Raw genomic sequence first — 25,153 nt, forward strand, 5'->3', positions numbered from 1 at the left:
GGCTCATTCACTGGCATATCTCTGAGCTCACCCCTATAAGGATGGCCAGATAATACTGAAGGCACTGGAGAAATCACAATTCTTTTCTTGGACACAATAAGCTGGACCTGCTGTAACGCCTTCAAAATGAACATCTGGACTGGTCTGACCACCTTCCTGTCACCTATACCTCTGTTATTAATTGCACAAGTTCTCCAGTACCCAAGCCAGAAGTTCTTGTGTGCGTTTAGGGGGTTGTTGTTTGCTTTATTATTTATATATTTCTCTCGAGCTTCTGTAAACTTCTAATGCCACCTTGGGGACAAATAAAGTATATCTATTTATCTATCTAAACACATAAGCCTCACAAGTGCTGCTACTTTTGTCCGGGTGAGAGTAAGCCATGAAGAGCAGACAGGTAATTGTATCCTCCACTCCAATCTTTATTCGACAGGCAAATTGCAGAGGGTCCAATTGGTCTACCACAGGAGAACTCGTCTCTCAAAGATCATCATAATGGGAGACTAAGAAACTTTAAATACTTGTTCAAGTGACTAGTCTCGAAAGCCCCGAATACGTGAGCAACAACGCGTATGAAAGTTAAGTGGCAAAACGTTTGATTTCTGGCAGCACCCCTGTACGTCCTCCCAAATCCTAAAGTGCTGATCGCTGAAAATGACGCGACGTGGTGTGCAACTGAACTCTGCCCTGATTTCAGAGGCAACTCGTAATCGGCCTACATTTCGGAAACGCCCATTTAAAAAAAGTCTCCGGGAGGCTAATTTGTCGCTTTACAAAACCCAGCTTCTCAATCATACACTGTGCACATCGAGGGTGGGAGAACTGATGAGGCACTCGTGTCTTCAGGTCAAGTAGGAGCCGACCACCGTTACTTTACAGGTGACCGCGTTAACATATTATAATTAGGTTTTTGCCCTCCGTTTTTTTTTTGTCTCCCTGATGCACAGCAATGCCGCTTCGATATCCCAACACCTCTCATGTAATCCTTAGCGATCTGAATGCGCTTCCTTCGCACGTCCGCGCCCTCCCCGCGCTCGAGCCAAGTTATTCTTGTGCCTCCATACTGACTCGAGGCCCTCCTTGCCGTCCAATAGGCAGCAGTCTTGTTGCCACCCGGTCCCAAGCCGTTCATAAATACCTCTAAACCAGTTCCTAACTGAAGTACACTTACTTCATTTTAAGCGATGGTTAGTATAATAATAAACGAGCCTGTCAATCCAATACGCTCGCTGCGTGTTTATTACTTATTATCGTCTTACCACAAGCCAGAATCTTCCTCACGTCCCGGATCCTCCAGGCCTCGTAAAAGATGGCGCTGCTGTTGCTAGGGAGTCAGCCAATGAGGTGACAGGTTGAATCCGCAGGAACCTATCAATGAAGACGTTTTAGAGACGTAGACGCGGTGTGCTGCGGCCGACAAGACTGCCTCTTAAAGAAACACACAGACGTTCCGTCTCGATAGTTCATTTTGGTTAACAGGACCGTTTTCGGAACTATTTGGTCAGTGGAAACTGTAGCAGTCTTGCCGAGTTCGCGTTTTACCCGCCCAGTTGGACTATCCTTGATCGGTTCTCGGGGGTGTGATGGGACTTTCGCGGATTACCCTTTTTTGGAAACGTTGGAAAAATGCGTTGGTCTGTTTTTAAAAGCAGAAATAATATCGCAGCTGTTGTGCCGAGCTCAGTTCTCGTAATCTTATGCGCGTTAGAGCTGGTATTGCAAAAGAAGAACACATGGCCAGACCCTGAACGTGATTGTCAGTGTTTGGATGGTGAATATAATTAGCTCAGTAAAAGACATCCAAAACTCATTCAATGCAGCAGGCGACAAAGCGGGGCAGTGCGATTGCAGATTAAAATCGGTAGAAGCAAACACAAGGAAAACGAAAGGTTTTTAAAATAATTAAGTATCGTATGGGCATAGTTGCCTGATAAAAAAAGGAAACCATTCCCCTTAATGAAAGGTTATGTGTCTGTCTTTCTGGTTGCCATGTTTCTGTCATTCCAACAGATGGTGCATTACACGCATCAACTGCTTTTACTAGTCACTTACCCAAACTGCATATAGCAGAGATTTATGCATTGAATGGTGTAGTGCACACGCTAATGCAGAGGTCTACACCAATACTTGGATTTCAATCCATTTAGACAGGTAGCAAAGCTTGCATGGTATAAACAAGTTAGAAAATGCACACATGGCATAAGATTAAAGCGTGTTTGAGGACAGTGCAGGCAATGTAGTCCTCAGTTACAGAGACAGAGAGAGCTTCTAGACCTTTCTAAATCCATTCCAGGGTTTTGGGGGCCAGAGGCAATCCCACCAGGACTGTGCAAAAGACTGAAAACAAGCCTGGACAGGACCCTAGTCTATCTCAGGGACCACTGTCATTCATATACACAAACACACCATATTCACACAGTGACAAATTGCAAATGACAATTAACATAACCTAAATAAACCAGTAACCACCCGATTCTCTTAACAAATCGCAAATGAATGAATGGCAATCACTCTGTGTTCCATATAATCGTTGCAGGGATGACACCCGATGGAGGGTATGGATTTAATTAAATACATATATCCGTAATTATATTAATTAATATGTTTAAATTAAAATCGAAATGTAATTGTTATGTCATTTAAGTACAGAATGTCGTTGTAGGCGCCTGCGTTCATTGTGTCTGTTCATGCAGGCATGGTTTTGTATTTCCGTTACTTGAGTTCTTTCTTTTTGGAGCCGTGACTCCTTTGCTTGTGGCGTTTCAGAAGAGCATTGTAGGCGCCTGCGTTGATTGTGTCTATCCATGCGGGCTCGTTTTTGTATTTCCGTTAGTTGAGCTCTTTCGTTCTGGAGCCGTGACTCCTTTGCTTCCGCTGTTTCAGAAGCGCGTTGTAGACGCCTGCATTCATTGTGTCTATCCATGCGGGCTCGTTTTTGTATTTCCATTAGTTGAGCTGTTTCATTTTGGAACCGTGACTGTTTTGCTTCCGCTGTTTTAGAAGCACGTTGTAGACGCCTGCGTTCATTGTGTCTATCCATGCGGGCTCGTTTTTGTATTTCCATTAGTTCAGCTGTTTCATTTTGGAGCCGTGACTGTTTTGCTTCCGCTGTTTTAGAAACGCATTGTAGGTGCCTGCGTTCATCGTGTGTATCCATGCGGGCGCGTTTTTGTATTTCCGTTAGTTGAGCTGTTTGTTTTTGGAGCCGTGACTCTGTTAGCTATACGGCATCTACTGTTACGAATTATAATTGCACTTACGTTTAATATGGAGCGCTTGTGTATTGTTTCTTTCCATCTGGTGGCGTTTCTGTGTTTTCTGTGGCTGGACTGTTAATAATGTATTACTGTAATACTGTAATGTGATTCCAATATGCTGTGTAGTGTGGACCTTTGGGGATTCCATACTGCAATACTGTAATGTGATTCAAATAGATAGATAGATAGATAGATAGATAGATAGATAGATAGATAGATAGATAGATAGATACTTTATTAATCCCAATGGGAAATTCACATTCTTCAGCAGCAGCATACCGATACGATAAATAATATTAAAGAATGATAATAATGCAGGTGAAAAACAGACAATAACTATGTATAATGTTAAATGTTAACGTTTACCCCAGGATGGAATTAAAGAGTTTGGGGGAGGAACGATCTCCTCAATCTGTCAGTGGAGCAGGACAGTGACAGCAGTCTGTCGCTGAAGGTGCTCTTCTGTCTGGAGATGATACTATTAAGTGGATGCAGTGGATTCTCCATAATTGATAGGAGCCTGCTGAGCGCCCTTCGCTCTGCCACAGATGTTAAACTGTCCAGCTCCATGCCAACAATAGAGCTTGCCTTCCTCACCAGTATGCTGTGTAGTGTGGACCTCTGGGGTTTCCGTACTGTAATACAACCTTCGACTCCTCTCGTTTATTTTGTTGGTCTGTGGCGGGCTCGTTGCAGTGCGTCAGTGCGTGTGCGGGCTCGTTTTTATTTTTTTGCTCTGTGGTGGGGTTTTATTTTTTCGCTCTGTGGCGGGCTCGTTGCAGTGCGCGTGCACCTTGATGCGCCCTGCGCTATTTTTTTGCTCTGTGGTGGGCTCGTCCATATTGTGCGGCAGTGCGCTTCGATGCGCCCTGCGCCCAGCGTCCATATCTGGTTTACAACCTTCGGATAGTAAGATAGATAAAACCCTTTTGTAATTCCCTCTGTGCTTGAGCATGCCTGGTCATAGTAATTTTCATGAAACTGGATTTGAAAAGTTGTTCAGTTATGACAAATGTTAGGGAATAACAAGTATAAGGAAAACTTTATCACAGTGAATGACCATTCCGGATATCAGGTGAACGTGGCATTTTGATGGTAAATTAAACATCCATCCATTATCCAACCCCACTATATCCTAACTACAGGGGGTCACAGGGGTCTGCTGTAGCCAATCCCAGCCAACACAGGGCGCAAGGCAGGAAACAAACCCTGGGCAGGGCGCCAGCCCACCATAGTAAATTAAACATTTAGGTCCATAAGCATTTGGACACTGATGCCATTTTTGTATTTTTTTCTCTGTATCCCACCCACCACAATGGATTTGAAATTAAGCAATGAAGATGTGACAGAAGTATAGACTTTCAGATTTAATTTAAGGGGTTTAACAAAAGTTTTGCGTTAAGCTTTCGGAAGTTACAGCCATTTTTCACAGAGTCCCCCCTATTTCAGAAGCTCAAAAGTAATTGGACAAAGTAATATAATTTAAATATATGTATTGTTTTAATACTCGGATGAAAATCCTTTGCAGTCAATGACTGCCTGAAGTCTGGAAACCATGGACATCACCAAATGCAGAGTTTCCTCCATTGAAATGCTTCGCCGGGCCTTTACTGCTGCCACCCTCAATTGCTGCTTGTTTGTTGGTTTTTCTGCCTTCAGTTTTGTCTTCAGTATCTGAAAAGCCCGCTTCATTGGGTTTTGATCAGGAGATTTACTTGGCCATTAAAGACTTACCCATTTCTTTACCTTGAAAAACTCGTAGGTTGCTTTCGCAGTACGTTTTAGGTCATTATCCATTTGTACTGTAAAGCACCTTCCATTGAGTTTTGCAGCATTTGGCTGAATCTGAGCAGAGTGTATAGCCCTGTACACTTCAGAATTCATCCTGCTACTTCTGTCAGCAGTCACGTCATCAATAAACACCAGTGACCCACTTCCACTGACAGCCATACATGCTCATGTCATAACATTGCCTCCACCATGTTTGACAGATGAGGTGGTATGCTTCAAATCATGATCTGTTCCTTTCTTTCTCCATACCTTTCTCTTCCCATCATTCTTGGTTTCATCTGTCCAAAGAACCTTCTTCCAAAACTGGGCAGGCATTTTAAGATGTTTTCTGGCAAAGTCTAATCTGCCCTTCTTGTTCTTCCGCGTCACCAGTGGTTTGCATCTAGAGGTAAACCCTCTGTATTTACATTCATGAAGATGTCTCTGGGTTGTCGACTTTGATGGTGATACACTAACCTCCTCAAGAGTGCTCTTGACCTGACTAGATGTTGTGAAGGCGTTTTTCTTCACCAAGTAAAGAATTCTGCGATCATCCTCTATAGTTGTCTTTTGTAGACCTTTGGTGTTGCTGAGCTCACCAGTGCATTCCTACTTATTCAGAATGCACCAAATTGTGCATTTGAACATTCCTAAAGTTTCAGCAATCACTTGATAGGTTTATTTTGTTTTTTTAGCCAAATGATGGCCTCCTTCACATGCACTAACACCTCTTTGGACCTCATGTTAAGTTCCAGTGAACAGCTACCAAGTGTAAATTCAGTGCTTTGAATCAACCCCAATCCTTTTATCTACTTATTTTGTCATTGAATAACAAGGGAGCGGGCCACACCTGTCCATGAAACTGCTTGTCAGTCACATATCCAATTACTTTTGAGCCTCTGAAAATGGAGGGACTCTATGAAAAATGGCTGTAATATCTTTGTTAAACCCCATAAATTAAAGCTGAAAGTCTATACTTCTGTCACATCTTCATTGCTTAATTTTAAATCCATTGTGGTGGTATACAGACAGAAAATGACAAAAATTGCATCAATGCCCAAATACTTATGGGCCTAACTGTAGAGTGACCAGATTTTCAGTGTCCCAAACCGGAATACTTGTGTAGCATATATGCCCACACATAAAGCCCATCTTCATTTGTTTGATGGGTGCTTTATCTCATCATTATCATCATCACAGAGGGACAGGGCATGAAGAAAAAAAAATCACTTTCATAAATGAACACAGAGCAGCCCCAACAGTGTAAACAGATAAATGGCATAAACTTACGTACTCACAGTGTGAGGCTGCCATGAAAATTATGTGTGGCTTTACGTCAAGTTTAGTTTTTATACATCTCAAAGGCGGAGTGGTGGCTCTGAGGCTAAGGATCTGCGCTGGTATCCCGAAGGTTGCCAGTTCGAATCCCCATCACTACCAAAAGAGATCCTACTCTGTTGGGCCCTTGAGCAAGGCCCTTAACCTGTAATTGCTCCAGGGGCGCTGTACAATGGCTGACCCTGCGCTCTGACCCCAAGGGGTATGCGAAAACTAACAAATTCCTAATACAAGAAATTGTATAAGGCGAAATAAAGAAAAAAAAAAAGTAAACGTGGAAATGGCCATACGCACCATTTATACATGAGGCCCCAGTTCCTTCGGCAGCCATGAAATAGAAAGAGAGGGAAAGCAAACTCACATGTTGCATATCATAAAAACCCATTCCCTGAGAAAGCATACCTAGGATTTGCATCATTAATATGCATAAACATAGAAAGGGTTTTCATAGATAACAACAAATTTTATTTATATAGCACCTTTCCCATGTTCAAGGCACTTAATAACAGAAACATACTCTTCTGGAAATGGGTGAAAAAAATTCACCAGAACATTAGCATTAATTTAATACGAAACAGGACTATAAAGAAATTACATTTGTAATATAAATACAAAAATTAATTCCAGTTAACATTGAAGACATAAAACCAGTTCAAAATCTATTTCGTTAACTTTCAACTAGCGGGGACGGGGAGAAAGCCCATCTTATCCTGAAGTGAAACAGTTCTTGTGAGATAAAAGGAAATCTTTCTTCCTTTCCTGTAGACCAGTGGTTCCCAAAGTTTTTTAGGTACAACCCACTTGTAAACAAACAGCAGCTGAGCAGCAGTAAACTAGTTATCATATAATAGAAATACTGGCAACATCTGTTATCCAGTAGTCCAATTTGTTGTTGTTTTTCATGTTTCCTGGACTTTCCACCACATTCAAACAAGCGCATGCCAATTATTTTTAATCGCTGCATCATTACTCAATGACACTGGAGTCTTCTGGAAATTTCAATTTGGTTTTCTTTTTATAAGCAGTGAAGCACGATGGGGCATCATTTCTAAACTGAGTGCTTTGCTGTTCAGTGATAAGTACAATATCGAATATTCAACAATAAGTATGAGCTATATCCATTTTAAATCCAAGATGGATACATTTTTAAAAAGATCATTGGAACCTTCTGGCAGTGACAAGAATAAAATGAAAAATAGATTGGACAGTGATAAATACCTCCAATATGGTTTTACTGTTATTTCCAATAAACCCCAGTATGTAGTTTGTCAAGAAGTGTTGTCAAAATAAAGTATTAAGCCATCAAAGCTACTTTGACATTTAAATACCAAACATCCAGACCAAAAAAAAAAAATATATAAGACAAGCATGTGGAATTCTTGGAAAGAAGGCTAAACTGCCTCCACAAGGAGCAAGCCATTTTACTTCAGCAACCACTACTAATGAGAAAGCAAGTTATCAAGCTGCATTTCACATTGGAAAAGCCAATAAGCCACATACAATTACCAAAAATCAGATTTTATGACCTGCTGTTGATATGGTGCAAATAATGGTCGGTGAAAAAGAAGCTGACAAGCTCAAAACAATACTCTCTCTCCAATAATATGATCCAAAGAAGAATAAGCAACATGGCAGAAGATAATAATAATAATAATAATATACATTTAATTTATAAAACTTGATTTCTGGTTGACTTCAATTGACAAAAAGACATTTGATTCATTCCGGTGTATTCAAGAACTCATGGGAAATTTTGCAGTGTTTAATACGGTAAAATTCTGGAGCTCACACTGTGCTGCAATCTCAAGTGTCCGTGTTAGCCCTCTTCTAGCAACTTCCTCTATACATATTCTGAAGTGTACTTACCGCATCTCTGTTTCGACTGTCTCTATCACCCTCGAAACCACAGTCTTTAGCTGCTTGCCTAAGCCATGTAAGAAACTGTTGAACAGTCTCACCTTGCTTTTGTGTCAGCTGGTAGAAAGCTTGCCTTGTAAAAGCCATGTTCACCTGGGGCACAAAGTAAGCATTTAACACAGCTAATGCACTGTTGTAATCCGCCAGCTCATCGGTATTTTCCACAGTAGAAAATACATCCTGCAAAAGTAATGCCATTTCTCCGTTGTTTTGTCATTTCCAATTTATTATCTGTTAAAATTAGTCTTTGCCATCCGTAAACAACTCAAACAGTGCTAGCCATCTTATCCAACTTGATCCCATTGTGGTCAGTTCAGCGTAGCAATTGAATTTTGGTACAGATGTTTCTATCTCGAACAATAATTCAACTCACTTTTCAATGCGAAACACAACCATTCAACAAAATGCTTATCACCAATGCTCAGTCTTTCACCTTGCCCCAGCTTAAGACTGTCAAATTGAATCAATAGACAGAACACCAGTTCATACTTGAGTGCAATGCTTCTTTTCTAATAGGGTGTTAATAAACACCTTAATATGGTTTTTTGCTTTTTTTTTTTTAGAAATCCTGTCGCAAACCCCCGCCCCAGGTCTTTATTGCAATCCCTCAGGGGGTCATGAGCGACACTTTGGGAACCATTGCTGTAGATGAATGGCAGTTTATTGTTCATGCAGATATAATTTCCTTAGGCCACATGCTCCAAATTTCCTACAGTTTCGGTGAAACTTACGTTTGTCGTATTAGATGAAGTATTATAACATTTCTTTCGCAATGCTTATTTTTACAACAAGTAACATATTAAAAAAATTAATTAGCTTGTACTTGTTACTTCCAGTAGTTCCAAAGTTAGTGTAATAATAAAGCAAGCTTCTCAATTGGAAAAAGCATAAAATGCATTTCCAAGCAATTAACGAAAAAAAAAAAACTCAACATAAAATATATTGTTTTATTGAACAAACAGTATTTCATATAACATTACTTGAAACAATGTCTCCACAGTGATACAGTGAGGGTACAAAAAGTAAATAAATTCAAATGTTTAGAAAACGTTTCCCATAATTCAGTATTTCATATCATAGAAAGCAGGGACTTTATTTCAAACTGCCATACTGTAAATCTACATAAATTAGCTGTACTCTGAAGGATTTAGATAAGATTAAGAAAAAAACAAAAACAGTCCCAAATACTACCTTGGGGGTAAAAGAGTGATTAATTTATTAATATTTAAGGCAACACACACAGGTGCCATTTTATGGAATAGGCTTTAATATTGCTTAGTGGACAGAAGGACATGATGATATTCTCCACATTTACTTGTTTGATTTTTTTTCCTTATGTGTTTATTTATTTTATAAGCACTGCAGTGCTTTAAATTATTTTTCAGTGATATGTGATAATAAAAAAACTACTGAAGGCTACTGAATTCGTTCTTGAGCTTTATGATGCTAATACTGGAAAGCCTGCATACCTTGAAAAAAATGTTCAAACTAGTTAGCCTTTTACTTTATTTTTAAATGTGCATGAACAATTTATTAAAAAGGTATATGCTGTAAAAGAAATACAAAGTGCATCATCAAAACAACAGTATTTTTAGGACATAATTACTATTTTTGTAAAATAAATCAAAGTTTATTATTTAATATCTTTTTAGGTGAAAATCACTATGATACAACAATGTGCTATATTTTTCCAAAGCAGGGTTCTTTATTTATTATGCTCTAAGTGCTTTAAGTGGGAGAACACATATTTAAGCATATCGTTTTCAAGTTTATCAATAACTTGCATAGTCTAGCATAAGTCAGAATTTATCTTCTTTTAAGATTAAAAACTCATGGTAGTATTACTTAAAGCAGTCATGAAATAAGACTTGATAAGTGACTGGCTAATCTTATTCATTAATTAATGCTAACAGATCTCATTGTATCTCTCAGCAAAATCTATACAAATCAAACATTTTGGTTTATTGTGCATTCATATTTTTTATCTTCTTAATTGAAATGATCACTTATTAGCAATGTATTATTATATTTAAAAATGTCATATATCTAGTCATTTTATCATTTAAAGTAAGTTTCAAACTCCAATTATGAATTTGAGTGTTTATATCATGCAGCCTTTACTAGTACTAAGCTTTCAGTTTAGTGTTAAAGTAATTAAGGTTTTTCCCATTGAAGTACAGTTAACAAATATATCTGCAACTAAAGTAAACAATCCCATTTCAGTGACTAAAAATTAATACTGCACATTAAAATAAAGAAATAAATATAGACTTCTGTAAAACTGGAAAACAATTGAAGGTTTACAAAACATAGTGCCATAAGACCACATAATTTAATTTTTCTCCATTACAATTAAATGCATCCACTTAATGTAACTGTTAAATAAACGTAAAGCTTCTTTAAGTGTCAAAAAAGTGTTTAATACGTACCTTCGCTGAAACTTTACTAAATAGGTTTTAGATCAACAAATCTGGTCAATCCATATAATTCCGGTTTTCAGCTAGCATGAACACCACAAGGCACAGTAAAGTTTAGTTGAACACCCAATGCTAAAATCATTCTGCAAGTAAAACGCCACAGTGGGTATCTTTTTAAACCATAGCACCTTATTACAGGTCTTAATGTTCATAGTGGTCTGATAGGATTCACACAAAGTCCAAATACTGTACCAAAATAGATATTCTCAGTTCCACTTCATTTTCTTGCCAGTTGACAGAATGGGCTTTTAGCAGGCAGTGAATTAATTAAATACAGTAGTCAGGTGTCTGGACATCGTCTTTTTAGTCTTCACTTGTTTCAACAGTGAACACTTCAGCAGGTAAGCTTCTGGATTCTGCAATTAACCGCTTAACTCCCACCATCCACTGGCTTACTTCATTTATATGGTCCACAATAAGAGAACGATGAATTTCATCAGCAGCATTCCAATTTTGTTTTTTTATTTCTAAAAAGAAGAATATGAATTAACCCCTGCTTTAAGGTCTCAAGTTTCTCTGTACTCTCAAATTACTTGCTATATGACTGCCAGCTCTGAATTCAAACTGTGTTAGTGTAATTCTATGTGTATGTACCTTAGAAGTGGAGGGCAAGAATTCTACTTGGAGGAGGACAGCTACAGCATAGAAGTGCTTTTGTTTGTGTGTTTTCAATTACATTAATCCCACTTATATAGATCTCTTTGATTTGTGCTTGGTTATTCAAATGTGCAAGGTTTGGGACCTTTCTGTTCTGTTTTATAAATATACTGTGAGCTTTCTGAACTCTTTTGGGACCCACCCCAATGGGACGACATGCCAAAGTGTGCCTGCTGCATCTATTGCCGGGGCAACCGCAGGCTCACAGCGTTGCAGTGGCGCGCCGATGGAGGTCGCGCTATAAGAGCCTGTCATCAATGGGTGATGCAAGGAACATTATAAATGCTGGGAACAGTATTACTTGGCCACGACCCTGTCTGACTGCTGTGCCTGTGTATAGGATAGTGGTAGATCCAACTACAATAAATAACTGTGCTGTTCCTGTTTCAAGCGGAATAAAGCTGGTTTTGCTAAAGTACTGAGACTCAACCTCGTGTTTTGGGGTGCAAGACAGGGACTCACGCGTCACAATACATAAGTGTTCAGATGTTGTTTTCAGTAATTATCACAATATAATAACAAACTCGGAAAGAATATCACAGTGATAAAACATGTCATTTACATGTAACAAAACATAGTGAGCTCAAATCCAAACACGCAGGACCCAGATCCAAAAAGTATACTATCAAATGCAACTTCTTTCTTGACTGGTAATCATCATCATTGTTGTCATTATCATGAATGGCTAGCAGCCACACTTTAGGTTTACACGTTAGCATGTTACCCACCAAAGTGGTTTCCTTCACTATCCATGGTCCTGGTCATCCTATGGGGTGAGACCCATTGTTTTCTTATCACCTCCAACTTCATTTTCTATGGACTGCCTATGTTTATATGGTAAAAGCTAAATCACAATTAAATTAAATGATTACCTTGTGCCAAAATGTTCATTCTTTTTTTCACAGGAAGTGACAGTTTTCCACTGTTCCACATATCCACAAATAAATTTAGACGTTTACTGATGTCATCACAAACTTGTTTCTGTACAATGGAAAGATAAAATAATAAGAATAGCATCACACATGAATTAAAATATTAATAATCCATGCATCAATTACACTTACTTAAACCATATTTAGAGTTGCTGGAAGGCGGAGCATTTAATCTGCATATTAAATTAAAACACTTTTCATCAGTTTCATGTAGATAACATTAATCAATCCTACATTTATTTCCAAATTGAACTCATGTAGCTGAAGAAACATAATAAATCATTTTAGCTGAGATCATTAAAAAATACTTAAATGCAGCAAGCTTAAGAGAAATTTGAACAATAAAAAAGTAAGGTCATGTCAACCTGTCATATATAGGATTGCCTGATGCTCAAGTACTACTACTGCTATTAAGTCATGAATATCAGTAAAATTCTATAATGTAGGCAGCTCAAAAAAACTAACATATTATTGCTTGCAAAAGCAAATTTCAGCAGAAACTGCTGTATGTTTCTAAATGCCAGATCAGACGTCACGGTATATTAAAGTTTCTTTTTATGTTCACTATTGTGAATAAAACAAACAATTGAAACAAAGTAGATAAAACAAAGAAACTTTTCTACTCCACGTCTGTGAGGAATATGTTATGAGAAAGGTAAATACATTTTGTGCCAGGATAGCCGTGAGTGAGGCTGGCCAAAAATTAAAAGTTAAAGAATAAAGACAAAAAAGGATTTAGAGATCCCCGCCTCACTAACCACTAAGCTTTCGACCAAATTATTGGCAGATGTCGATTTCTTTAGTTAATCTGCAACACTGTCACCTCCAAAAGTGCCAAGCTGAAAACAAATACCTTCCAGAATTTACCAAAATGAGAGATGAGGGACTTTACAGCAAATGGTCAGTACCAGTTTTAGCAGCAAGGGTGACACAGGAAAATATTATTTGCTGTACAAAAGCAAGAGTAAGAGCAGAGAGATCTAGGAGACTTGCATATGGTTTAAGAAAAAAAAAAAATCAATAAAAATGTTAGAGACAAAGGTACAGAAGGAAAAGATAGATGACAGTTTCAAAAATGTGGCGCAACATGCCAGGGCCATTTAAAGAAAAGAGACTGGCCACTGATACATTCTGCCATCTAACATCATAGTACTTGCCAGAAGTAATACTGTATATAGATAAAACATGAGTATCAGTTAACTATGTTAATAATTAGGGTCGTTTAAAGAAAGTGAGATATTCCAAAAAAAAAAAAAACTGTATTCCAGAAGAGTGGTGAAGGATGCAAAATGAAATTTCAAAACTAAATGGAAATAAAGAATTTGTTTCCAAGTCAGAGAATGTACTTGGCTCATTACCTTAATTTTGCCAGGATTTTTTTTTTTTTTTGATTTACCAGAGATGGAGAATGCTCAATCTTTTAACCTTTAGAGTAAGACCCTGAATGTTCTAAGAGGTGATCATCAAATTAGCCATAAGGTTTGGTGAGAAACAGAACATGTAACGCAAGACTTAAGTGTAAGAACAATACAAAAGAACTAAAATGAGTCTTGGCCCTGTCACCACAGCTCCCTTCCATAGGCAACACTAGCACCAGTCATCACTTTCAACTGTTCAAAGCTGGATTAGTCAGCTTTGTATTTTTTTAATTTACTTTTGTTTTATTATAAAAGTGAATATGGACCATTTAAAATGTAAAGCATGCTTGGCTGTCCATTCAAAACCTATCCAATTTAAATGTGTTGTAATATTTGGTTGTACCCAGCAAACTGTGTTAACATTCTGCATGGCTGATTTATGCTTGACTTATGTGAAGACATAAATGAAAAAAAAAGGGGGAAAACAAGTGGCCTCAGAAACCTAATCTAACATGCATCTGCTAGAACTGGTACTGAACACAGAGTTCACAATAATCAACAGAAAATGATTAACTTTTTATAAGTGGAATTCTGCTGTCAATATTCTTTTAAGTGGTTACGATGGAATATAGTAAACTATATTAAAGAATCATCAGTACTTGATGAAATATAGTACAGTTTACAAAAATAATGTCTTTGTGATCATCTCTTAATTGAACTTAGTTTGTGTTTTTCCTTGCCTTTACTGTTGATTGGCACACAGCTAGTGCCCAGTTCAAAACCAGCATAACAGTATCTACATGTATATCAGGTTCACTGTCTGAAGAAGTGATCACTGTTGAGTTGTCTTCCTCAGATCGCTTCTGCTGCGGAGAAACAAATGCACACGGAGGAGGTGCTAAAGGCATTGTGGGAGGAGCAGAAGGTGTCCCTTTATTGGCCAGGCTTCCTATAAAACAAACAGAAAAAAGTTAAATTTACATACAACTTTGAAAAGATACTTATTAATATATTATTATGAGAAGAGTGTAGACTACACTTCAACATACTTTAATAAATATGTAGAAGACACAAAAATACACCAAACTTTGCAAAATTGCACAGGAAAGATGTAATATGTGAAAGTGTGAACATTAGCAGTATGCTGGTATACAGGTTATGTCTTGAATTGTATATGCACTGGAGATTTGGTGTACCAATCACTAATAAGATGTATGACATAAAATTGTGATGAAATTACCTAAAGAAGCTCTATAAATTACAATGTATAGATTACTAATACATTTTATATTTTTTCTTTCCAAGCCTTTTTATGGTCGTATAGAAAGAAGACTGTGCATGCTTATTAACTTTGTGTGCTAATAAAGGCCATCAGACTGTACTGTAATTAACATATTCATGTATATTTCCATATCAAATTATTCCTAAACATTACTAGCCAACAATTACTTTAGTCTTCTGAAGCAGAATGTTTTCTAGGGAAAGAAATACACAATGTTTCCTTGTTTCTAAAAATAAGAGATGCTATTTACTTTGCCTGAAAAACACATGATGTAGTTGAGTAAAGGTACTGGCTTTAGTCAAAAACTTTCATGATAAACACTCTGACACATTTGATTAATATCATTACATTGCAGCGCCTATCCTGACCTCACTGGGCACACGACAGGGACCAAGATTAGATTGTGTACTGGCTTACCACAGGGCAGAATCACAGACTAACCTATATTAGAGGCCACTTTACAGTCCTCAGTTAACTTAATATGTATGCCTTTGGAATTTGATAAAAGATATCTAAGTACACAATAGCAATGTCCACGTCTGAATTTAAACACAATTCTGGAGCTGTGAGACATCAGCAATAATCACAGAGCCACTGCACCACAAGTTTACAATCTTTCATTAAAAGAAAACCTAACAGTTGGACTGTCACTCAAAATTAAATAATTTTCATCTAAGCCAAATTTCCATCATTGCAAAAGAAAAAAGGAAAAAAATGCATAACACTATAAAATGCCAATAAGGTGAACTGAGTGCACAACTACTTTTGTACCAAACTGTAATGATGTTAGATGTAACTGTTTAATCAAAATATAACTTTTAGCAGGTATGCAATAGTCTACAGTACCTGTATTGCTTTGTGGTCCATTCATCTGAGGTGGGGGAACTCTCTTATTTAACAGATTTCTTTTTGGGGCCCCTTGGGCCTGTGCTTGAAGTCCATAAGAGAATTGAGGAGGATCATTCCATCCCCTTTCGTGGTTACCTAGTATAGCAAAAAAGGTAAGTCTGACTGAGGACTAAGCAATTTAAAACAGCATGTATTATAAACATATGTAAATGTGATTTTTAAAAGTGTCCTATGACAGAAAGTAATACATATCAAGAAAAAGGTTGACCTTTATATTTATCTTTATTATCCATAAGAAAAGTATTAAATACAAATGCACTTCTTCAAATGTCTAATTCCAATAATTCAAATATCTCTATATATGATCTTCATTTGGATCTTGATCTTTGTTTGTCCACGAACGAATTAGGAAAAGAAGCACTAGATGGCAGTAGAGAGACAGCTAAAACATAGGCAGTGCATTAAGAATCTCCTCCAGGCTTATACTACTGAAGACTGTAGTACTCCAGTCACACCTCAAAACACAGACATTCAAACTAAACAAATTGTTGTGCTTTAAATTAACTAATCTTTATATATAATCTTTATTTGGATCTTGATCTTTGTTTGTCCGCGAATTCCACACACGCGTGGACCACCTTCCAGTTTAGTACGTTGTTGTTACTCACGGATGTCAACAATGTGCCGGAATAACGAAAGGGGTGGTGGATAGTGTTACGCTGGTTAGCTCCTGAGGCCTGGTTAGAGAATGAGATTGCCGAAGATAAAAGGTACGTGCCTACATAACATATGAATGAAAGAAAGACAGTGGGTAAAATGAATGACAACGTAACAGCACGTTCCGGAAATTATTATTGTTACGTTGTAGCCGGCGAGTGCTGCGTGTCTCACAGTTGTACCCTGGCTTGCTCACATGTCAGTGAAGTGATCCCTATTTATGCTTTAAAGAGTCTGAATACCTATGTGTCCCCCTTTTATAACCATTGCTCCGTGTATATTGCCTTACTCTTTGGATTGCCACAAAGCAACCTGCGAGACTGAAGAAAGGTTGAGAAGAGATCATGAGAGGAAACGACAGCGTCGTGAAAACGAGACGGACTGTGAACGGAGAGAAGCAGAAATGCTCCTACACCACCACATAATTACTATTCGCACAGTGATTCCGAGTAGGTCGTTCTATCGAATTAATGTCCAAGGGTTTTGTTTTGTAATTTTGTTTCCCTTATAAAAAATCATAATGCTGTGCGACAAAGGGCCCAGTTCAAGACTGGCAGCCGCGTTTAAACAGGGAGCCCTTCACAAACAACTTTAACACGCGCAATGTAGTTGGGCGCACATGGCTAGTATTCTAAAAATTCTTGTCAATTTAAGAAACACTTTAACCAATTTTAAAATGAATAAGACTTATTAAAGCTTTAAAGAAAAATATGTCTAATATAAACAAGTAAGCATTACTGATTTAAAAGGCCATTAATAGGAATAAAATAAACTGAGTCATTGCCAGGGTCTGTGAACAACAAACTGATAAATTAAATATTAATTTTTTCCTTGTAAAAAATTATGTATGGAAGAACTGCAAGGAGTCCAATTAACATATCTATTATATAAAAAAATCTTGGGTCAAGACGTGATTTTCTCGGACGGCTGCTGTACAGGCTTTTAAATGTTCAAAGTGCGGTGTGACATGTAGATCATGTAGATCACGCAGCAAGGCACAAGCAGCAGCAGCAAGTCGTGATCGAGCATAGAGGAGGTAAAAAAAAAAATGTATTTGTTTCCCATTGTATCACCATTTAAGAGTGGGTTTCGGAGGAGAGGCCATCTCCTTAGCATGCGTTCAGCCCCCTTCTTCACAACGCAAGAGGCAGAGACGCAAAGTGGCTGGCGTGTATCGCGCCCTGGCTGGGGGAAGGGGGTGGGCAAAAAAAATAAAATTAACATATTATAGGTATAGGGGAAATGGTGGACAGTAAGCACATTGCCAGTCCCTCATAAATCATTCAGACTGGCAACAAGCAGAAAAGTATTGCATTACAAAAAACATGATGTACTAGATGAAAAACCATGGAGGGTGTGGCAAGGAAGAGGACTGAAAGATGGAAACTGCATATCTGATGTCTTTCAGAATATGCTGCCTACTTCAATTTCAGTTCAATTCAAATTTTATACTCATAAGAGGGACATTTTCTTTGTCAGGGGAGGATATCACAATAAATAACGCTACACACCTTCTCTCTGACACACTAACAATGAAGACTTTCAGCCACAAAATTTTTAAATCAATTCACCCCTTCCTGAATTCACTTAATCAAGTTCATGGTCACAGGGGCTGTAGCCTATCCTGTTGGCATGTTCATTTGAGTTTACTTTTCTACCTATATTCCTTGAAACAATTTTGGAAGAAACAAATAATTTCTCCATGCTTTAATACATAATAAAATACTGTGCATATTATATCCTGCTACAACTGACTTCTCTGACGCAATGTTTGGTGTGTAAATGTTTGCTAAATATAACCAGGATCGGAGTATAAAGTGGAACACGGAATCAGCTGAACTTAAAAGGTTTAACCAACAACAAGACAGGAAATACAAATGATAATGACAACAAGGAATATGAGATCAAGGGGGAAATGTATACTCTGCCTCAAAGTTATTGTGACCATAAAATTAACTGCAGTTTTGCAATCAGCAGGACCAAATGGATATATAAAAAAAAAAAATTACAAAATACAAGGAAAGCAGGGCATCAGGGCAAGATGGACACTAACAAACAACAAAACTAAATACTTTATTTTATTGAAAAATCTCAAATGTATGGTTGCTGTCATCATGAGCTTGTCCACTGCAACCACGAATTGGTCTAAGCTGGTACAGAAAAATAATTAAAGGATTTTTCTTACACTGACAAGTCTTTATTAAGCACCAAACAAAATAAACAGAATATTCACAAAGAAATACTTGCTCAGTATTTTATTTATCTATCTATATATAAATTTATCTATATCTACTACTCAAAAAAAAAATTAATCAGCACAGTCTAACAACAAGTCAATTAAGCAGCAGGGTTATCAATCTGTCCAAGTTTTGATTGTGAATCAACTTCACCTGCTTTAGTGCAAATGAAAGTGACACTAGCAAAATGCAAAACTAGAGAAGAATCCATCAGGAAGGATAAAGGGAGATCATTTGTCTGTGGGCCCCACCTGTAAAACCAGTCCCTTTTTGGGGGTTGTCTTGCTGTTTCCTCTTCAATGCACCTGTTGTCACTTTTATTTGCACCAAAGCAGGGAAAGTTAACTCACAATCACTTATGCTAACTGGACAGACTGATGTCCCTGAAGCTTCATTGACTTGGCATTAGACTGTGATGATTAAGTGTTCCCTTCATTTTTTGAGCATATCTATATATGTATTTTTTTTTAAATGCAGTAGTACATCTGCTGTTCAACTAGCCAAGGCAAGTGCATGTCATGTATCCAACAATGCTTGCCTACAGAGTGGACAATGGGTTAATTCCTATGTACAGTTAGGTGAAAATGTTAGCTCACCCCATTTTTATTTTTTTTTAAAGATATGTGGACATATCAAGATTTGTTCTTCATTTAAACAATATGTATAGATACAAATAATGATAATAATTTATTTATATAGTATCTTTCCCATGCTCAAGGCACTTCACACAGTCTCGTAAAGAAACAGCGGGCATATGTAACATTGGAAACTGATGTTTCCTAAATAGAACGTTAAAAAACAGATACAGGATATACAAAGTCATTAAACAGAATAAGAGACAATAAACTAGAGTAAAATGCTACATTCAATACTAAAAGAAAGCCTAGCAAATAACATAATTTGTGATACAACACACACACACAAATCATACTGAGCATCTGGACAGAGAAGAAGACTGAAAGAATGTCAGGTTAAGTTAAAAGCTTTCCTGAACAGATGAATGGAGTCAGCTGATCTCATTAATTTCAGGAGGTCATTCCCAAAGTCTGGGCGCTATACAGCTGAAGGCCCGGTCACCCACAGAGTGCAGGTTAGTGTGAGGCACAACAAGATTGCCAGAATCAGAGGTCCTTAGTGGGCGAAGAGGAGCATAGAGATGGAGAAGGTCACTGATGTAATCTGGTGTGAGGCCATTTAAAGCTTTGTAGGTTATTTTATATTCAATTCTGTAAGACACAGGGAGCCAGGGAAGGCAAAGCAGGATAGTGTAATATAACAAATATCCTGCTAGAATTACATTTTTTATTTCACTGTATAATTTAGATAAACATAAATGCAAATTGTGCATGTACATCTCTACATTTAATGCTACCTCAAATTAGAATCGGGTGCAAATGATTAGAACAAATTTAAAGAGGATTTTGTTTGACCCTACCTTATTTATACCTCAGGCATTCAGTTTGTCTTGCTCTTTGTTTTTTGAAGTGTTTGTTATCAACATGCTGATATCAAAAGAGCTTTCTGGGGCTATCAGAAAGGAGGTTATAAATGCCTATGAGCCCGACTAGGTACTTAAAATGATCTCCAAACAATTGGACATCATCCATTATACTGTCTGGAAGATCATCTACATGTGGATAAGTTTTCAAACAATTACCAATTTGTCCATACCAGGATGCCACAGCAAGTTCGCCCTGAGGGCAGAGCACAAGATGCTGAAAGAAGTCTCTAAGAAGCCCAAAATCTCATCATGGGACCTCCAGGCAGCTCTTGCAACTTTTTATGTCAAAGTGCGCAGCTTACTGTTAGAAACAGGCTGTACATATCAGACCTATGCGAGAGGTGTGCTTGGAGGAACCCTTTGCTGTCCAGAAAGTACAACAGGACAAGGCTAAAGTTTGCCCATGAACACTAGACAAGGACCAGGACTTTTGGAACAATGTGCTTTTAACAGATGAAGAAAAGATGGCATTATTTGGCCACAGTGCCAGAAGACATGGTGGAAACTTACAACAGCACTTGGCCAGGAGAACCTGATGGCAACAGTAAAGCATGGTAGTGGAAATGTTCTGGTTTGCCGAGTCAGAGCCTGGGCAGATGCCGTGGGGGGGATTTAAAACAGGGTGTGCATGCAAAATAACCTTCATACATCGCACAGGTGAAATAATTCTGCACGGAGGAATGGGTAAAACTTTCTCCCTGTTGTTATCAGAGACTCCTTGACAGTTATAGGAAACGGTAACTTGAGGAGACAACACCAGCTATTAGTGCCCAGGGTGGACCTACCTTTCTACAGACAGAAATGGCATATCTGTTCATTTTATATTTAATAAATTATTATAAGATCAAGTTGTCATTGTTTTTTTCTTTTCAACTACATCGCCTTTATCTAAAGATGAGGTCTATAAACAGATAGGTAACCGCCACTCCCTGCTCTCTTTATAATAAAAACGTTTCTCTTGTAAACTAAAATAGTAACGTACATATTTACAAAGTCTAAGGTCTACCTGAACGAACAAAATCACCACTACAAAACAATACAAATGAATCAAATCGTGATTTGGTGTTACCTATTATATGCATGCCTCTAATTTAAAACTGAATAAGTAGAGGAATTAAGTTCTGTTCAATTAAAGGTTATGTTTGCAAACAAATTATAAGTGCATCAGACAGTACGTTAACATCTTTATAACGCTGTTACACACACAAACTCAACAGAAGAAAGCGTACCAAGTGTGAAAATGTCGAATAAACACGTTGACCACGGGCTACTGATTACAGCGGAGCAATGATTCATTTCACGTAAATTACAAAAAGAGTATTTTACAAATTAGGGAAGCCAAACCTACAGTGATCCGCGATGTAAAGTGGCAGCCCTTCACCTAAAGAACACATAAATGTGTTGGTTACCTGGTTTAACGTAGAGATCAGCCATTTACTTCCACAACCTCAAATGCCAAATCACAACTTCGATTTAATTCTAGCAGTTCCGGGAACGTGTCGCCGGTAAGCACTTTCAGTACGTCAGCCACTCGAGTGACGCACTTCCTGTGCTGTGCGGTGCTGCACATGCGCGTTAATAGAGCTGTCATCTTGGAGCGGTCGACTTCACATTTTACAAGCGTGCAGTGGGATATTAACAGAATTCCTGTAAACTGCGTAGCCCGTAAATGCAAGACGAGGAGAAACCTGGAAATGAAACAGGAACGGATTACTTTTCCCAACTGAATATTCTTTTATGTGTTTTCATGTTATTATTGACAAGTGCCAGTCTGTGTAGCTAGCTGTGTGTCCATGCCATTTTTATATGCCATTTGCTATGAAATGTGGTATGGAATGCCATTTGGCACATAGGTACTTGTCAGTTTATTAAGGTAGATTTGTATTTACCATTGCCAGTTTCATTTTTTTAGCTCTGTCAGGCTAAAATAAATACACAATGAAATTGTCTACAAATAACACAGAACTGCTTAAAAAAACAACATGAAAACAAAAAAAAAGTTGAAAGAATTGCTCAGGCAATGTTTGCATAGTCTTAAACCATTCATATATGCCTTAAATAAATCTAAAGAAAGTCAATCAAAGTATTATGTTAAATCATTAAACCATCAGGTCAGGTCAGGTTGGGGAGCATGCATTGCTACAGCATATTGCTGCAACCACCATACGATGAAACAGCACGGGATTCCAATTGGCAACCCCCAAAGCAGACAGGTGGTCCAATCTCACCCCCAATGAAATGACCATCTATCTGCCACAGCCAGGTGTTAAGTGGGTGTCCCCTTGGCCTGATCCAGCTGCTCGGGTCCTCAACAATTAGGATCCAATGAACCAGATCACCCTCTGTGAATTGCATCACATGACCATAGGGCCATATCTGACAATCTCTCACAATGCAGGTGTTGTGCCTCATTAGGGACTCCATGAACAACCACTCGTTCGACACAAATTCAAACCAGCGGTACCCAAGAGTTGAAGGAGTCCAATTTTCATCTCAGATCACTGGATAACGTCCATGTTGTGCAAAACAAAAAGCACCAGGACTCTGAAAACTTGGACCTTCGTCCTTTTGCAGAGATATTGAGAATGCCATGTACCCCTTTCCCGTGACCTCATGAGCCCCACCCCCTTGCTCTCCCAGTCCATTTACTGACTTCACAGGTAGAGCCACGAGATACATGAATGTCACTGCTAAGGTAAGTAAACCTTTCGACAAGATCAACACTCTCTCAAACAGACAGACACACTGCTGATGACCGTGCCCAACAGGTCATTAAAGGCCTGGATTTTAGTTTTTATCAGGACACTCGCAAGCCCAGACACTTAGACTCCTCACTCAGTCTCTTAAGCCTCCAGTACCAGTGTACAGGCCAACCATGACATCCAGCAACTTCAGGGGGATCCCGTGAAGTCTCAGGACGTCCCACAAGGCAGCTTGATCAACTCAGCCGAATGCTGTACAAAACCCAACAAAGGCTGCAAAGAAACACTGCTGATTTTCACATTTGCTCTTGATATGAACCCTCAGTGCCAGGGTGCAATGGATGGTAGACATCTTAGGTGTAAAATTAGACTGCTCCAGTCAGTGGCAGGTGAGCAAGTGATCACAGATCCAATTGAGGATGACCCTAGCAAGGACCTCACCCAGCACCAAGAGCAGTGTTATCCCCCTGTAGTTTCCACAATCCAGGCAATCACCCTTCCCTTTCCAAACAAGGACAATGGGTCCTGTTTTCCAGTCAGTTGGAATGACACCCGTCCCCCAAATGGAAGCAAAGTTTGCTTGCAATGCCAGGAGGACAGCCTGACGACCATCCTGGAGAAGGTCACCCCAGATACCACAGATCCCTGCAGCCTTCCCAACCCTCAGCTGGTTCACCACCTGTGCAATCTCACTGAGACTGAGGGGTTCACAGGTAATTGGAGGGTCAGCCTCAAGAACCATGGACCCAGAGATGTCCAGCATCCTAACTGGAGGATCAGCTTTAAACAGCTGCTCAAAGTAGCCAGCCCAGCAGGTCACAAGTGTAGTGTCATTACCCACCCTGACTGCAACCATCCAAGGAATATATTTGGATGTACATAATACTTTGATTCTTCTGTAAGCAGCATGTGGGTCACTTGACCACAGATGGTGTGTCACTTGCTTATAGATTCCTCTAATAAACGTCTCCTTATCTGCCCTCAGAGCCCTCATAGCCATCCTTCTCAGTTCCCAGTTCAGACTGGAGTTGCCATCAAGCCGTGTGCTGTGAATCCTCTCAAAGATATCCAGGGTGCCCTGCAAGATGAAACACCTCCTTCACACCAACACAACTCTCAGCAACCTTCAGGTCTAGTGACGGAAGGTCTCATCACATTAGGATCAGCAGTCACACCTATCCGTAAGTTCCTCACACAAACTGCATGCAAACTCATTAGAAACAACCTGATCTTGGTGTCTGGCCAGGTCCAGCCTCTTTCTCCTACTAGGTGGTAGCATACTGGGCCTAAGCTGGATCTTCAGAGTAGCAACAACAAGTCGGTGGTCAGAATTCACAAACTGGGAACTTATGTAGACCCTGCGATTCTGTAGAAGCCTTCAGCATGTGCCCACGAGGATGTGATCGATCTCCTTTACCACACCACCAGTATTGGAGTATCAAGTTAATGAAATGCCAGTGGACTGTGTGTGCGGGTAGAAAGTTATTCACTGTCAGTGGCCATTTGTGCTTGTGTGGGCGGGTAAGCATAAGGCTAGGTAGGCACATGACCGGCCTGTTGCTCAATCCGACAACTGCAAGCACAGTTGTTCGGATGCAGAAAGCTCTCCATCCCCATGTTGTTTCTGCTTTATGAAGGCTTTATAGCAGCTTGAACATAAACAAAAGACAAACAGTGTACCAGCATTTCACTCCTCCAAGTGCTTTAAGCCAGTGTTTCCTAGGGACCGGCACTGTTCTGTAAAAAGCTTTTGCTGGTGTTCCATTAATTTGTTGAGAAAAGGCAGGAGTGGCAAGCATATTAACATTGTTATTCCCTACTGCCATTCCAAGAAAGCTGGCTATGACTTGTCACTGGTCTGTGGAGCTTCCCATGGAAGCAATCCGCTCCTCCATCTATTATTACTTGATTGATCCACTCAAAGCCCCATGGGGGACCCTCGCTCTTTGATCAAATGTTCATCAGAGCCTCTCGAAATTCTGTGAAGTACCCAAACCCTTGGTCCAGGAAGAGATTCTTTAACTAAAAATGGTCCAAAAGGTTCAGAGTCACTGTAATTTAAATTATCTTCCTAACTGTACAATTATAAAATATAAGCAAGCACAGAAAACAAAACGTTATCTAGTGTAACAAGGCGCTATATAGGTGCCTGACCCGAC

The 25,153-nt window shown here is 38.9% G+C and overlaps 2 protein-coding genes across 5 annotated transcripts in view; both read right to left on the minus strand.

Annotated features, from left to right (window-relative positions):
• hmgxb3 (HMG box domain containing 3) overlaps positions 1-1,356 on the minus strand; it is a 52,455-nt gene extending 51,099 nt beyond the window's left edge. The window contains exon 1 of one of the 3 annotated variants that reach the window (XM_028813048.2): positions 1,260-1,356. The gene's annotated coding sequence lies outside the window, so the exon portion shown is untranslated. The remainder of the gene's footprint in view (positions 1-1,259) is intronic. The other 2 variants (XM_051933717.1, XM_051933719.1) reach the window with 2 other exon arrangements.
• Positions 1,357-9,215: 7,859 nt separating this feature from the next.
• sra1 (steroid receptor RNA activator 1) lies at positions 9,216-21,836 on the minus strand. 2 transcript variants are annotated; one of them, XM_028813050.2, is made up of 5 exons: positions 21,702-21,836; positions 15,835-15,972; positions 14,447-14,655; positions 12,289-12,397; positions 9,216-11,226 (listed from the first exon to the last, which is right to left on the minus strand). In XM_028813050.2, exons 1-5 carry the CDS (start codon positions 21,724-21,726, stop codon positions 11,063-11,065), a joined length of 645 nt encoding a protein of 214 aa, XP_028668883.2. In that variant the 5' UTR covers positions 21,727-21,836; the 3' UTR covers positions 9,216-11,062. The 2 variants fall into 2 exon arrangements, with proteins under 2 accessions (XP_028668883.2, XP_051789703.1); XM_051933743.1 differs by having other exon boundaries at positions 14,447-14,637; positions 15,805-15,972.
• Between the last annotated feature and the right edge of the window lie 3,317 nt (positions 21,837-25,153).

The sequence above is a fragment of the Erpetoichthys calabaricus genome, chromosome 11 (genome assembly GCF_900747795.2).
Source record: "Erpetoichthys calabaricus chromosome 11, fErpCal1.3, whole genome shotgun sequence".
NCBI classification, from domain to species: Eukaryota; Metazoa; Chordata; class Cladistia; order Polypteriformes; family Polypteridae; genus Erpetoichthys; species Erpetoichthys calabaricus.